Source organism: Entelurus aequoreus, linkage group LG10 (genome assembly GCF_033978785.1).
Source record: "Entelurus aequoreus isolate RoL-2023_Sb linkage group LG10, RoL_Eaeq_v1.1, whole genome shotgun sequence".
NCBI classification, from domain to species: Eukaryota; Metazoa; Chordata; class Actinopteri; order Syngnathiformes; family Syngnathidae; genus Entelurus; species Entelurus aequoreus.
Window position 1 is genome coordinate 34,972,990 of NC_084740.1, and position 12,572 is coordinate 34,985,561.

At 42.5% G+C, this 12,572-nt stretch overlaps 1 protein-coding gene across 2 annotated transcripts; it reads left to right on the forward strand.

Annotated features, from left to right (window-relative positions):
• The first annotated feature begins 259 nt into the window (after window positions 1-259).
• zgc:154093 (uncharacterized protein LOC777623 homolog) lies at window positions 260-9,031 on the forward strand. 2 transcript variants are annotated; one of them, XM_062060604.1, is made up of 3 exons: window positions 260-394; window positions 508-695; window positions 7,606-9,031. In XM_062060604.1, the coding sequence occupies exon 3, from the start codon at window positions 7,842-7,844 to the stop codon at window positions 8,670-8,672; it is 831 nt and encodes a 276-aa protein (XP_061916588.1). In that variant the 5' UTR covers window positions 260-394; window positions 508-695; window positions 7,606-7,841; the 3' UTR covers window positions 8,673-9,031. The 2 variants fall into 2 exon arrangements, with proteins under 2 accessions (XP_061916588.1, XP_061916590.1); XM_062060606.1 differs by having other exon boundaries at window positions 363-691.
• The last annotated feature ends 3,541 nt before the right edge of the window (window positions 9,032-12,572 follow it).

The following is a 12,572-nucleotide window of genomic DNA, read 5'->3' on the forward strand; positions in this document are numbered from 1 at the left end:
GGCCAAAATTTCTTAATCCGCCCCTGTGCAAATCAAAGAACAGAACCTAATTAACACCTTCACTACACTAACACATCAACATCCTGCTTTCTCACTACTTGATCAAAGTCGTTTTAAATTAGCACCTTCACCTGTAATTAATAATCTCAGCTAATCCTCATAATCTACAATCAACGCTTTCATTAGCATTCATTGACTGACTACAAGTCACCCCGGAAGATGGTCCAGTGTGGGGGAGTTTTTTTTTTGTAGGAATTAAACATAACACTAATTATATTCACATGATTGTGAGAAGTCACGTGTTGCAATTTGCCATGGGATTATTTAAAATGTATTGTTCTTCCAAGGCACACCCACAGACAGACTTGACATGAAACAAAATTAGTACCGGAAAGTAAGTACAAGGATTTCACAATGTAGCGCTTTATAAACTAAAAGCCATCATACTCGGAACACTGGCGTTTGCTTTTATTTTGAAACCATTAACCGGGTTTACCTTATCGCCAGCACTATAGCTTGACACTCCCTCCTGGATGATCCTGCTTGCTGGTCGGACGGAGCCTTCAGTCCTGGCCGCAGCGCTAAGAGGTTTACGTCCAGGTGGACATTTGTCACGAAACAACGCTTTGACCTCAAAGACAACATTTTCACTCGGAAGAAAAAGGAGGATGTCGGAGCTGCGCGTCACTTTGTAGGTAAATATCGGCGATGGATTAGAAGCTAATTGTGGCGGGTTCGAGTCGACGTTTGACTAATTATGTGGGACAACAAAAATATATACAAGTGTGATCTCTTTTATGAGAGTGACAAAGCATATCTTTGTGACGTTTTAAAAAGCAGAATGTGTCTGGTGTTTTGTATTAAAGTATTATTATTATGACGTTCTCTTGACAAACGTGTGACGAAGATGCGTTCAAGTGTCAGGACTCAAAATAGGACTTCTTGGCACCCCCGTGACGGTGTCAAAAGTGTAGATATTGACACTTTTCCTTTCTCAGACAGTTTTAGAAGCCTCTCCTTATTTCCGGGCTGGCGGGCTGCAAATAGCCCGAGGCTGTGCGTGGATTACACCCCGCAAAGAAGGACTCCACTAAAAAAAAGTGTACTCCAGAGACTTCCATCAGGAGGACTCTGGTGACGTCACTGTTACATAACACCCCCACCCCCACCCCGCCCTCCATATTGAGGGGAGTTGAGGGGGCTCCTGATTGTCTTTGGTGCTTCTTATGTCACTTTCTCACCATGGGCAGTGACGTCCCTAACAGGAAGTTAATTGGCCACACACACTAAGCGTGTCAAATTGGGAAGTGTGTATTTGAATACTTTACCTTTAGAAAAAATAATGCAAATATATAGAAGTAGTCAGTTCCAGGGTCAAGATGTGGCCGCTCATTAAAGCTTGATCACGTTCTAAAACGTTTTTTGTAAGCTTTCCTTTACTGCTTCATATACAGAGGTGGGTAGAGTAGCCAGAAATTGTACTCAAGTAAGAGTACTGTTACTTTAGAGATGTATTACTCAAGTAAAAGTAAGGAGTAGTCACCCAAATATTTACTTGAGTAAAAGTAAAAAGTATGTTGTGAAAAAACTACTCAAGTACTGAGTAACTGATGAGTGACCTGTTCGTTTGATGATGACGGCAACAAATAATGCACAAAAACATAAAAATAGCAATGAGCAAATTCAGAGCCAGGAATATCTCTTAAGCAACTAAAACAATAATATATATTAAATAATAAGACATTAACATAAAAACAATGAAGGCAAATTGAGCCACAATAACTTAACAGCACCATAGGCTCAGTAGGCAGAGATTACAAAGGAAAATAACAAGTTAGCCTTTACGCAAACCATAAACTGATAGGTGTGGGCTGCACCTGGGAACACACTGTGCACTTCTGATTGGTGTTTGTATGCATGCATGAGAGTGTGTGCGACTCTGTGTGTGTGTCTATGAGGCTGCAGTGCGTTAATATATGTCCCCACACGATGTACATTTGACAGTGATTCATAGCAGGGAAGCTAACATCAGCCTACGGTGACAGCCAAAATATCTACTAACGTTACTTACCGCGATGTGCTTCCTCAAATTTGACGTTGAGTTCATGTAAGCTTAAGCTTGTTGTCGTTTGCCGCTGAAACTTTATGTGGAGTTAATCATGTGACCGCCTGGCTCTGTTTGATTGGTGAAACGGAGTCAAACGTCACCAGTGACCGCATTTGATTGGTGAAACGGAGTCAAACGTCACCAGTGACCGCATTTGATTGGTGAAACGGAGTCAAACGTCACCGGTGACTGCATTTGATTGGTGAAACGGAGTCAAACGTCACTGGTGACTGCACTTGATTGGTGAAACGGAGTCAAACGTCACCAGTGACCGTATTTGATTGGTGAAACGGAGTCAAACGTCACCAGTGACTGCATTTGATTGGTGGAACGCAGGCATGCGATACATCCTACTTTGAAGGTCTGTCTGACAAACCAAAACAAACAAAGCGTGCATTAACAGGTCGATAAAAATCAGTAGCGAGTAGCGAGCTGAATGTAGATAAATGGATAAATATACTCAAGTAAAAGTAAAAGTATGTTGCATTAAAACTACTCTTAGAAGTACAATTTATCCCAAAAGTTACTCAAGTAGATGTAACGGAGTAAATGTAGTGCGTTACTACCCACCTCTGTTCATATATGAAGTAACTTTACTTTCACTTTCTCTCGACGACTTTGTTGACACTCGACCTTGTTTTGGCGCCAACTGAGACGTTTTGGTGGTTAAATTCTGACCCCCGGTGTTGTGGCGTATTTCAACCTGGTGGGCAGATTGTAGTGTAAATATGGTATCCTCACCGCCACGTCTCACCAGGGACTAGAAAAGAGGTCAAATGTTGCCGTTCAGAAAGGTCAGGGGTCGTGGAGACGTCTGCTTTGTTATCTACCAAGATTTACGAGCGGAGTTTCCTGTTGGAGATGGACTGTTGCTTTCAAAGGAAGTGCTCCGTCACATTCAAAGGTCTCCGAGGTCCCACGGTAGTTTACTCCAAGTGTGTTGGCCAAAATCTAGCATCAAAATCAAGGCCTTTTGTTTTGAAATCCTTCCTGCCAACACACGCTTTTGTGTGTCTGTCGCTTTAACACTGATGAGCTGTTCTGCTCTCCAAGAAACTCTTTATTAGATGACATGTGATAGATGCCACAGTAAAGTAAGAAGCTAACAACACTATGTGCGCTAAAGTGCTAACATTCATTTTGAACCACTATTGTAGCATGTTTGCTGAAGGACACAAACTAGCATCTGCCATGTGTGTATGTGACAGACACGTCTTTTTATACGGTCAGATTGCTGCACGGACACACAAATCTTCACCTGTAAAAAGACAGCCAATCAGGGTTCTTGCTTCACACATATCTGAATACATACACACTTTTTTTTTTACACACATGCAGATTGAAATGTGGACTTTTTTTTTTTTTTTTGGGCATACACACAAACCAAAATACGGACACACAATGAAAACATGGGCATCTGATTACACACACACACACACATTGAGATACAGACACACAAACTAGTACATCAATCTGATTACACACACACAGGTTGAGATACAGACACACAAATTAGTACACACTTCTCATTACACACAAATTGAGATACAGACACACAAATTAGTACACACGTCTGATTACACACAGATTGATATACAGACACACAAATTAGTACATAAATCTGATTACACGCACACACACAGGTTGAGATACAGACACAAATTAGTACACACATCTGATTACACACAGATTGAGATACAGACACACAAATTAGTACACACATCTGATTACACACACACAGATTGAGATACAGACACACAAATTAGTATACACGTCTGATTACACACAGATTGAGATACAGACACATAAATTAGTACAAAAATCTGATTACACACACACACACATTGAGATACAGACACACAAACTAGTAAACACATCTGATTACACACACACGGGTTGAGATACAGACACACAAATTAATACACACTTCTGATTACACACACAGATTCAGATACAGACACACAAACTAGTACACAAATCTGATTACACACACACACAGGTTGAGATACAAACACAAATTTGTACACACATCTGATTACACACAGATTGAGATACAGACACACAAATTAGTACACACATCTGATTACACACAGATTGAGATACAGACACACAAATTAGTACAGAAATCTAATTACACGCAGATTGAGATACACACATTAGTACAGAAATCTGATTACACACACTCAGATTGAGATACACACAAATTAGTACATAAATCTGATTACACACACAGATTGAGATACAGACACACAAACTAGTACACAAATCTGATTACACACACACACAGGTTGAGATACAGACACACAAATTAGTAGACACATCTGATTACACACAGATTGAGATACAGACACACAAATTAGTACACACATCTGATTACACACACACAGATTGAGATACAGACACACAAATTAGTACAGAAATCTGATTACACACAGATTGAGATACACACATTAGTACAGAAATCTGATTACACACACTCAGATTGAGATACACACAAATTTGTACATACATCTGATTACACACACAGATTGAGATACAGACACACACATTAGTACAGAAATCTAATTGCACACACACAGATTGAGATACACACAGTACAGAAATCTGATTACACAGATTGAGAAACTGACACACAAATTGGTACACAAATCTGATTACACACACAAAGATTGAGATACAGACACACAAATTAGTACACGAATCTGGTTACAGACGCACAAATTAAGTTGACAAGTTTGTTTTTGGCGACACCTAGTGGTAACAATAATTAATCACATTAAGATCATGAAACAGATTGATGCGGACACGTCTGTTACTTTGTACTTTCTAATACGCTTTTGCCTTGGATACTTTGTATGTGTACGGAATATGCAACTACATTTTTTGATACTTGTTTATATTGACAAATGTGCTATTGTAAATGGGTTATACTTGTATAGCGCTTTCCTACCTTCAAGATACTCAAAGCGCTTTGACACTATTTCCAAATTCACTCATTCACACACTGATGGCCGTCCCCATTGTGTGCTTAGCTGTTGTGTAGCTGCTAGCTCCAGTAGCCCATAGCCTAGCATGTTTACCTTTTTTGCAAATGACTTGACTATAAAGGCGAATAAAAGTGTTTATTGGAGGACATTTCAATGTCAGCTGACTGTCCAGCTGGGCACAAGTGAACAAGACTGCTTGTATCGCACCTTTTAGATGCAAGCCGATATCATCTGATATTGGTCTTTTTTGATGATGTTGCATCAGGACACTGCCAGTAAAACGTGTAAATGTAAATAATTTGAGAGGAGTTATTGGATTTATAAAACAATGGTCTGGTCTAGTTCCGTATAGATATTAGCCTTAAAACATTTTTAAGATGTGTAGCAAAGCCCTTTAAAAAAAAATAAAAAATTAAAATTTATTTTTTTTGCAAAGTTACCTAGTTGCCACATGCGTGGACAGCACCTTTTAGCTCTTATTTCCTAAATTGTGTACACCAGACCTGGGCATTCTGCGGCCCGCGGGCCGCATCCGGCCCTTTGTACGTCCCTGTCCGGCCCGCGTGAGGCCAATTATAAATTACAAAATACATTTTAAAAAGTATCTATTTCGAGTGTGCAATACAACGGTGCTGCTTTTGTTTTGAAAAGCGTTATTTGTATTACTTCCGTGCGGACGTATGCTCGTGCGCGCAGCGGCAATCACAAATACAAAATAAATTTAAAAAAAACATATTTGTCGTGCGTGCAATACAACTGTGCTGCTTTTATTTTGAAAAGTGTTATATGTGCGTATGTCCTGTGAGGGAAGGCGCACAGCGACAAGTGATGCCCGGTTATCCCCGAGACGCTAAAAAGAGAAAAGTTGATGACGAATGGCGTGTTTTAAAAAAGACATGGACTGCCAAGTGCTTATTTGTGGTACACACGTTGCTGTCTTTAAAGAATATAGTGTAACGACCTGCTGAAGTAGATGTTGTCTTCTTGAGTTGCGTAAATGAGAAGTGAGGAGACGTGCGTGTGGAAGGAACGAGATATGTTGAGCTGTGTTAGTATAGCTTGCTCAATAAAAGTTTAAAAAGAGCGTCAGACTTCGTGTGCACTTCTTCTGGACGCTACAATTGGTGTCAGAAGTAAAACTTTGCGCATACTGCACTGTTTGTGTGCTACGTCATCGGGAGGTACGTGCCACATGAGGAGCTCGCCGCAAAGAGAGAGAGACAGAGAGAGAGAGAGAGAGAGAGAGCGTTTACAGGTGCAGCCACGCTGCTTGCCACGGGGGGAATTCCGTCCTCAATGAAGACTCCCAGGTTTGATGGCAAGGCGAACTGGGAGGCATTTCATCCCACTTGTGACATCAATTGTAGCGTCCAGAAGAAGTGCACACCAAGTCTGACGCTCTTTTTAAACTTTTATTGAGCAACCTATACTAACACAGCTCAACTTATCTTGTTCTTTCCAAAAGGAAAACCAATCCTCACTCCTCATTTCCGCAACAGCAACGCTTCTTCCTTCTTCGCCAATCACCTTACAGGCGTGCTACGTTCACAACAAAGAGGATGCAGGATGAAGTGACAGAAATTGACATTTTTGTATTGTAATATACATCAGGAAGTGTTGTGTAAGAAAGTGTTAAAAATAAAAACATCAAAAGCCATCTGCTTTTGTATAAAGATAAGTTAGGTTAAATGAAAATATTATTATTATCTATCTTACGGTATATCAAAAATAATTTGAGCAAAATTTAATTGAAATATTGTCGGTGTGGCCCTCCAGCAGTGCTCGGGTTGCTCATGCGGCCCCCGGTAAAAATTAATTGCCCACCCCTGGTGTACACTATTGAATTGGGGTCGTATGCCGACATATGGACACTTATACTGCCATCTGGTGGTGTCAGAAGAGTATAACATACAATGGAATTTGGAAAAAAAAAGTGTAAAAATAAAAATGAGCATGCCACTACACATGAAGTACATGTTTGTGTACTTATGGACTAAGTACATCATATCAAAAGATGATTTTTTGTTTTTATTCTAATTAGGGTCCAATAAGCCCAAATAGCAAAGAGAAATAAAAAAAAAAGCATGTAAACAAACAGCTTGGGCCTTAAGATTGTTAAAAGGCGGGTCCATCTAGCAAGGGTCAAAGAATGTTTCATGTCCATGAGGAATCCTTGGAGGTTTGTCCTTCATAAACGCGCTCACATTACTGCTAGTATTTCAATATGGCAGAAAGCACCTGTGGTGTTGGTGAGCGTCAAGGTTCACATGCCATCGTCATGACGACGCCGCAGACGAAATAACTGAGGTCTTACTCAACATTAGAACAAGCGTTTCTCCTGGAATGTCCTCAAAGTGCTTATCAGCACACCTGCAGTGAGTCACAAAGTCAAATGTTGATTTCTAATTAATGCATAAAAAAATGCGAGCGCGTTTCTTCGGACAGCTGACGTGTATTTCCTCGCTTTCTGCTGATTGGACAGAATTTAACTGAAGTGTTTTGTCTCCTCAGGAGGCTTTGGACATGTCTGAAGGGTCCCTGCCAGAGGTCAAGGTCTTCCTCCTCTTCCTCGGGAGTCACATGTCAGCGTGAGCCCCGCCCCCTCTGACCCAGATTCTCCAGGGGGGCGGGGCAGGGCCGTCCTGGGTGTGGAAGCGTCGTCTTACCAGCCCCTGCGCGCGTCGTGGTCGTGTCTCCGGCTGCTCCCGCTGCGTCTGAACACGTCCGGCGGCGAGGAGCCCCGCAGGATGCCCGCCAAGACCCCCATCTACCTGAAGACCACTACGCCCAAGAAAGGCAAGAAGCTGAGGCTGCGCGACGTCCTGTCAGGAGACATGATCAGCCCGCCGCTGGGCGACGTGCGCCACAGCGCCCACGTGGGGCCGGAGGGGCAGGGGGACATGTTCGGGGATGTGGGCTTCCTGCAGGGAAAGATGGACATGCTGCCGGCGGCGGCGGTGCGAGTCAACAGCGAGGACCAGCGCTCGCTCAGCGCGGACAGAGGACCGGGGGACGCCGGGGCCGCCAAGCAGGACTCCAACAGACATGACTATTCCTTCAATGGCTTCCACTATCAGCACTCGTCTTCCGGCTTGTTGAAGTCCACCGTCTCCATGCCCGTCTTTGTGGCCCACGAACAAGCTCCGCCCAAACCGCCCCGCCTACACCTGCTGCCCGCGGAGGTCAACCACAAGCAGCGTCCTTCCATGGCGCTCCGTGAGAACGGCGTGGCGGCTCTCTCAACCGACATGTCCCTCTCAGCCGCCGTCTGCAGGCTGGTCCCCTCCTCGGGCTCCTTCTCGGAGGCCTCGTCAGAGGAGTCCATGTCGGACCCCTGCGGACCGATGGACGCCCAACGAGGCCTCAGTCTCGACTCCGACGCCGGCCTGAGCAACGAGGATCTGAGGAGCGATCGCAGCGATTCGCCGTGCGGCCACTTCCACATCGTCCCCTCCGCCAGCGTCCCGCGCTCGGACTCCATGATGGGTCTGGACCTGGACCTGGGCCCTTCCATCCTGGAGGACGTGCTGGTGATCATGGACCGCTACAAGAATGTGGACCACCGCTGTGAGCTGTGAGGAGGGCGGCGACGAGGCCGCGTTCCAACGTAATGACAGACTGAGCAGAGGAGACATTTATGACGAGTGCTGGGAGGCGACAGGCTGGTCCTCAGGCGCCTTTTTTTTACAGCAACATCTCATCACCATTAGACGATGTCATGATAAACAATTTTAGCTTTAGCTCATGGTTATTTTTTTTACATATCATTTCTGCAGTAAAGTCAAATTAAGTTCTTTATTCTGTCCAAACTGACACAAAGTTTCATTTTCACCGTAAATAATTGATCTTCTGTAACTGATCCTCTTAAACTGTTCTTCTTCTTTCAACTAAATGAGCACAAATAATCCTTGTTCAATTAAAGCTGTATTTAGAGCTGCTCTTCTGGTCCCTTTAATGTTATTTAATAGGGGTGTGGGAAAAAATCGATTCGAATTCAAATCGCCATTCTCACGTTGTACGATTCAGTATCCATCCATCCATCCATCTTCTTCCGCTTATCCGAGGTCGGGTCGCAGGGGCAGCAGCTATAAGCAGGGAAACCCAGACTTCCCTCTCCCCAGCCACTTCGTCCAGCTCCTCCCGGGGGATCCCGAGGCATTCCCAGGCCAGCCGGGAGACATAGTCTTCCCAACGTGTCCTGGGTCTTCCCTGTGGCCTCCTACCGGTCGGACGTGCCCTAAACACCTCCCTAGGGAGGCGTTCGGGTGGCATCTTGACCAGATGCCCGAACCACCTCATCTGGCTCCTCTCGATATGGAGGAGCAGCGGCTTTACTTTGAGCTCCCCCCGGATGGCAGAGCTTCTCACCCTATCTCTAAGGGAGAGCCATTCAGTATCGATTGTCATTTTTCAAAAATTGATTATTTAAAAAAAACAAAAAACTTTTTTAATTTTTTTTTAATCAATCCAACAAAACAATACACAGCAATACCATAACAATGCAATCCAATTCCAAAACCAAACCCGACCCAGCAACACTCAGAACTGCAATGAACAGAGCAATTGAGAGGAGACACAAACACGACACAGAACAAACCAAAAGTAGTGAAACAAAAATTAATATTATCAACAACAGTATCAATATTAGTTACAATTTCAACATAGCAGTGATTAAAAATCCCTCATTGACATTATCATTAGACATTTATAAAAAAAATCAAAATGACATGTTTGACATGTACTTCGGTATCAGGGAGGTGTAGCAGATTTTATAGACTAGGCTCAGTGCAAGTTGTTTTACTCTGTCCTCCACCCTGAGCCAGCCCACTTTGGAGAAGTGGGAGGAGTGAGGTGGGATCTGGGGTGGAGGTCTAGAAGTAATCTGACTAGCTTGTTCTGGGATGTTTGGAGTCTAGATTTGAGGGATTTGGAGGTGCTAGGGTACCAGGAGGTGCATGCGTAATCGAAAAAGGGTTGAATGAGAGTTCCCGCTAGAATCCTCATGCTGCTTTTGTTGACCAGAGAGGAGATTCTGTAGATAAATCTCGTTCGTTGGTTGACCTTTTTGATTACCTTGGTTGCCATTTTATCACAGGAAAGATTAACCTCGAGAATGGAACCTAGGTAGGTGACCTCATCTTTCCTGGTGATAACAATGTCACCCACTTTCAGGGTTGCCCACACATTCATTTATTTGTGGCGGCCCGCCACGAAAGAATTACATCCGCCACAAATAAAAAAATAAAATAAATTATTATTATTATTTTGTTGTTGTTATCCTCTCCAGCTTCTCAGGCAAATCATATAGTTGATGTAGATGCCCATATCGGCTGTTCAGATTTACTTTACAAAAGAGAAGTGTAGGATACTTCTCTTGTTGCCTTATTTGTATTTGACTTTATTAAATGTATTTATATTAGAAACACAGCATGTGTATATAACAAAGGGTGCAAAGTCTGCAGGCAGTAGGAAACACATGGTTAAGTGTAGGGAGTAAAACTGATGGCAGTCTAAAATTCAAGATTTTTGGAGCTCTTTGTTCAGTAGATCAGATATTTGATGAAGCTCTGTGTCTATCTACCACCACTACTGTTTTCTGTTTATTTGTTACTTACTGTGGCAGGACACCTCTGCCTCTCTTTCACTTTATGTTGCTGGTAAATAATATGGTTGTAGTAGTAGGCTAAAGTAAAATTATTTAGTATGCACTAATTAAAGGGGCAGAGCTTTGAGACATTTTAGCTTTTATATTTTGTAAGATGTATTTTTTGTAAGAACCACAATTAATAAATATATTTCAGTGAATAACTTATTGTTCAAATCTGTATATAAATATGTACATAAAGTGTTGTAATTATATTGTAAAATGGCTGGATGGACGTTTAAAACAAAACTGTTATTATTAATTAGTAAGTATACATTTTTTGAGCCTTTTTACAGAAAATCAAATCATTGTAGTAAATTATGCAAATTACTCGATGATGTCATGGCAGCCACGCCCCCACCGCCACAGGTATCTTGGCAGTTTATGGGAAACACTGACTTTTATAGTGAAGTCACTGACTTTCTTAAGGTTGATGTGGGACCCAAACAGGATGGATTCCGTTTTACCCAAGTGTATGGATATCTTATTGTCAGCGAGCCAGGTGCAAATTCTACAGAGATCAGCACTGAGCATTTTCTTCACCTGTGACTTGTCCCTGTCTGATACCAGCAAGGCCGAGTCTTCCACAAACAAGAACAATTCACAGTCGCATGCTGATGACATGTCGTTTATGTATATTAGAAACGGTAAAGGCCCCAATATACTGCCTTGGGGGACTCCATAGCTTACTGAGAGGGGGGGGGGCACGGTGCCGTTCACCTCTACCACCTGCTCCCTCCCCTCCAAGTAAGATTGCATCCAGCTCCATGAGGTTTTGTCAAATCAGATTGTGCTGAGCTTATCCAACAGTATAGCGTGGTTAACGGTGTCAAAGGCCTTCTGAAGGTCCAGCATGACCATGCCGCAGTATTTGTCCGCGTCCACCTCATGTTTGATGTGGTCGCTCAGATAGAGAAGGCATGTGTCAGTGGAGTGGTTAGTTCTGAAGCCGGATTGGAATTTGTACATGAGTTTGTTAGTGGCAAGGTAACTATCGACCTGTTCATAAACAATTTTTTCCATTACTTTCGAAATGGAACTGAGAATAGAACTACAGGTTGGTAGTTGCCAGGTTCTAATTTGCTTCCTTTTTTGCTATCTTGAAATCTTTTGGCCTTGTGTAATTGAGAGGTTTATTATGTGCGTGATGATTGGGGCAATGATGGTGGCAGAGTCAGAGTGTAGGTTCAGGCTGTGGGCAGTAGACAATGTGTAATAACAATGTAATAACAGTGTAATAACAATGGTGTAGGTTCAGGCTGTGGGCAGTAAACAATGTGTAATAACAATGTCATAACAGTGTAATAACAATGGTGTGGATTCAGGCTGTGGGCAGTAGTCAATGTGTAAAAACAATGTAATAAAAGTGTAATAACAATGGTGTAGGTTCAGGCTGTGGGCAGTAAACAATGTGTAATAACAATGTAATAACAGTGTAATAAAAATGGTGTAGGTTCAGGCTGTGGGCAGTAAACAATGTGTAATAATGTAATAACAGTGTAATAACTGGTGTAGGTTCAGGCTGTGGGCAGTAGACAATGTGTAATAACAATGTAATAACAATGGTGTAGGTTCAGGCTGTGGGCAGTAGACAATGTGTAATAACAATGTAATAACAGTGTAATAACAATGGTGTAGGTTCAGGTTGTGGGCAGTAAACAATGTGTAATAACAATGTAATAACAGTGTAATAACAATGGTGTAGGTTCAGGCTGTGGGCAGTAGACAATGTGTAATAACAATGTAATAACAATGGTGTAGGTTCAGGCTGTGGGCAGTAGACAATGTGTAATAACAATGTAATAACAGTGTAATAACAATGGTGTGGGTTCAG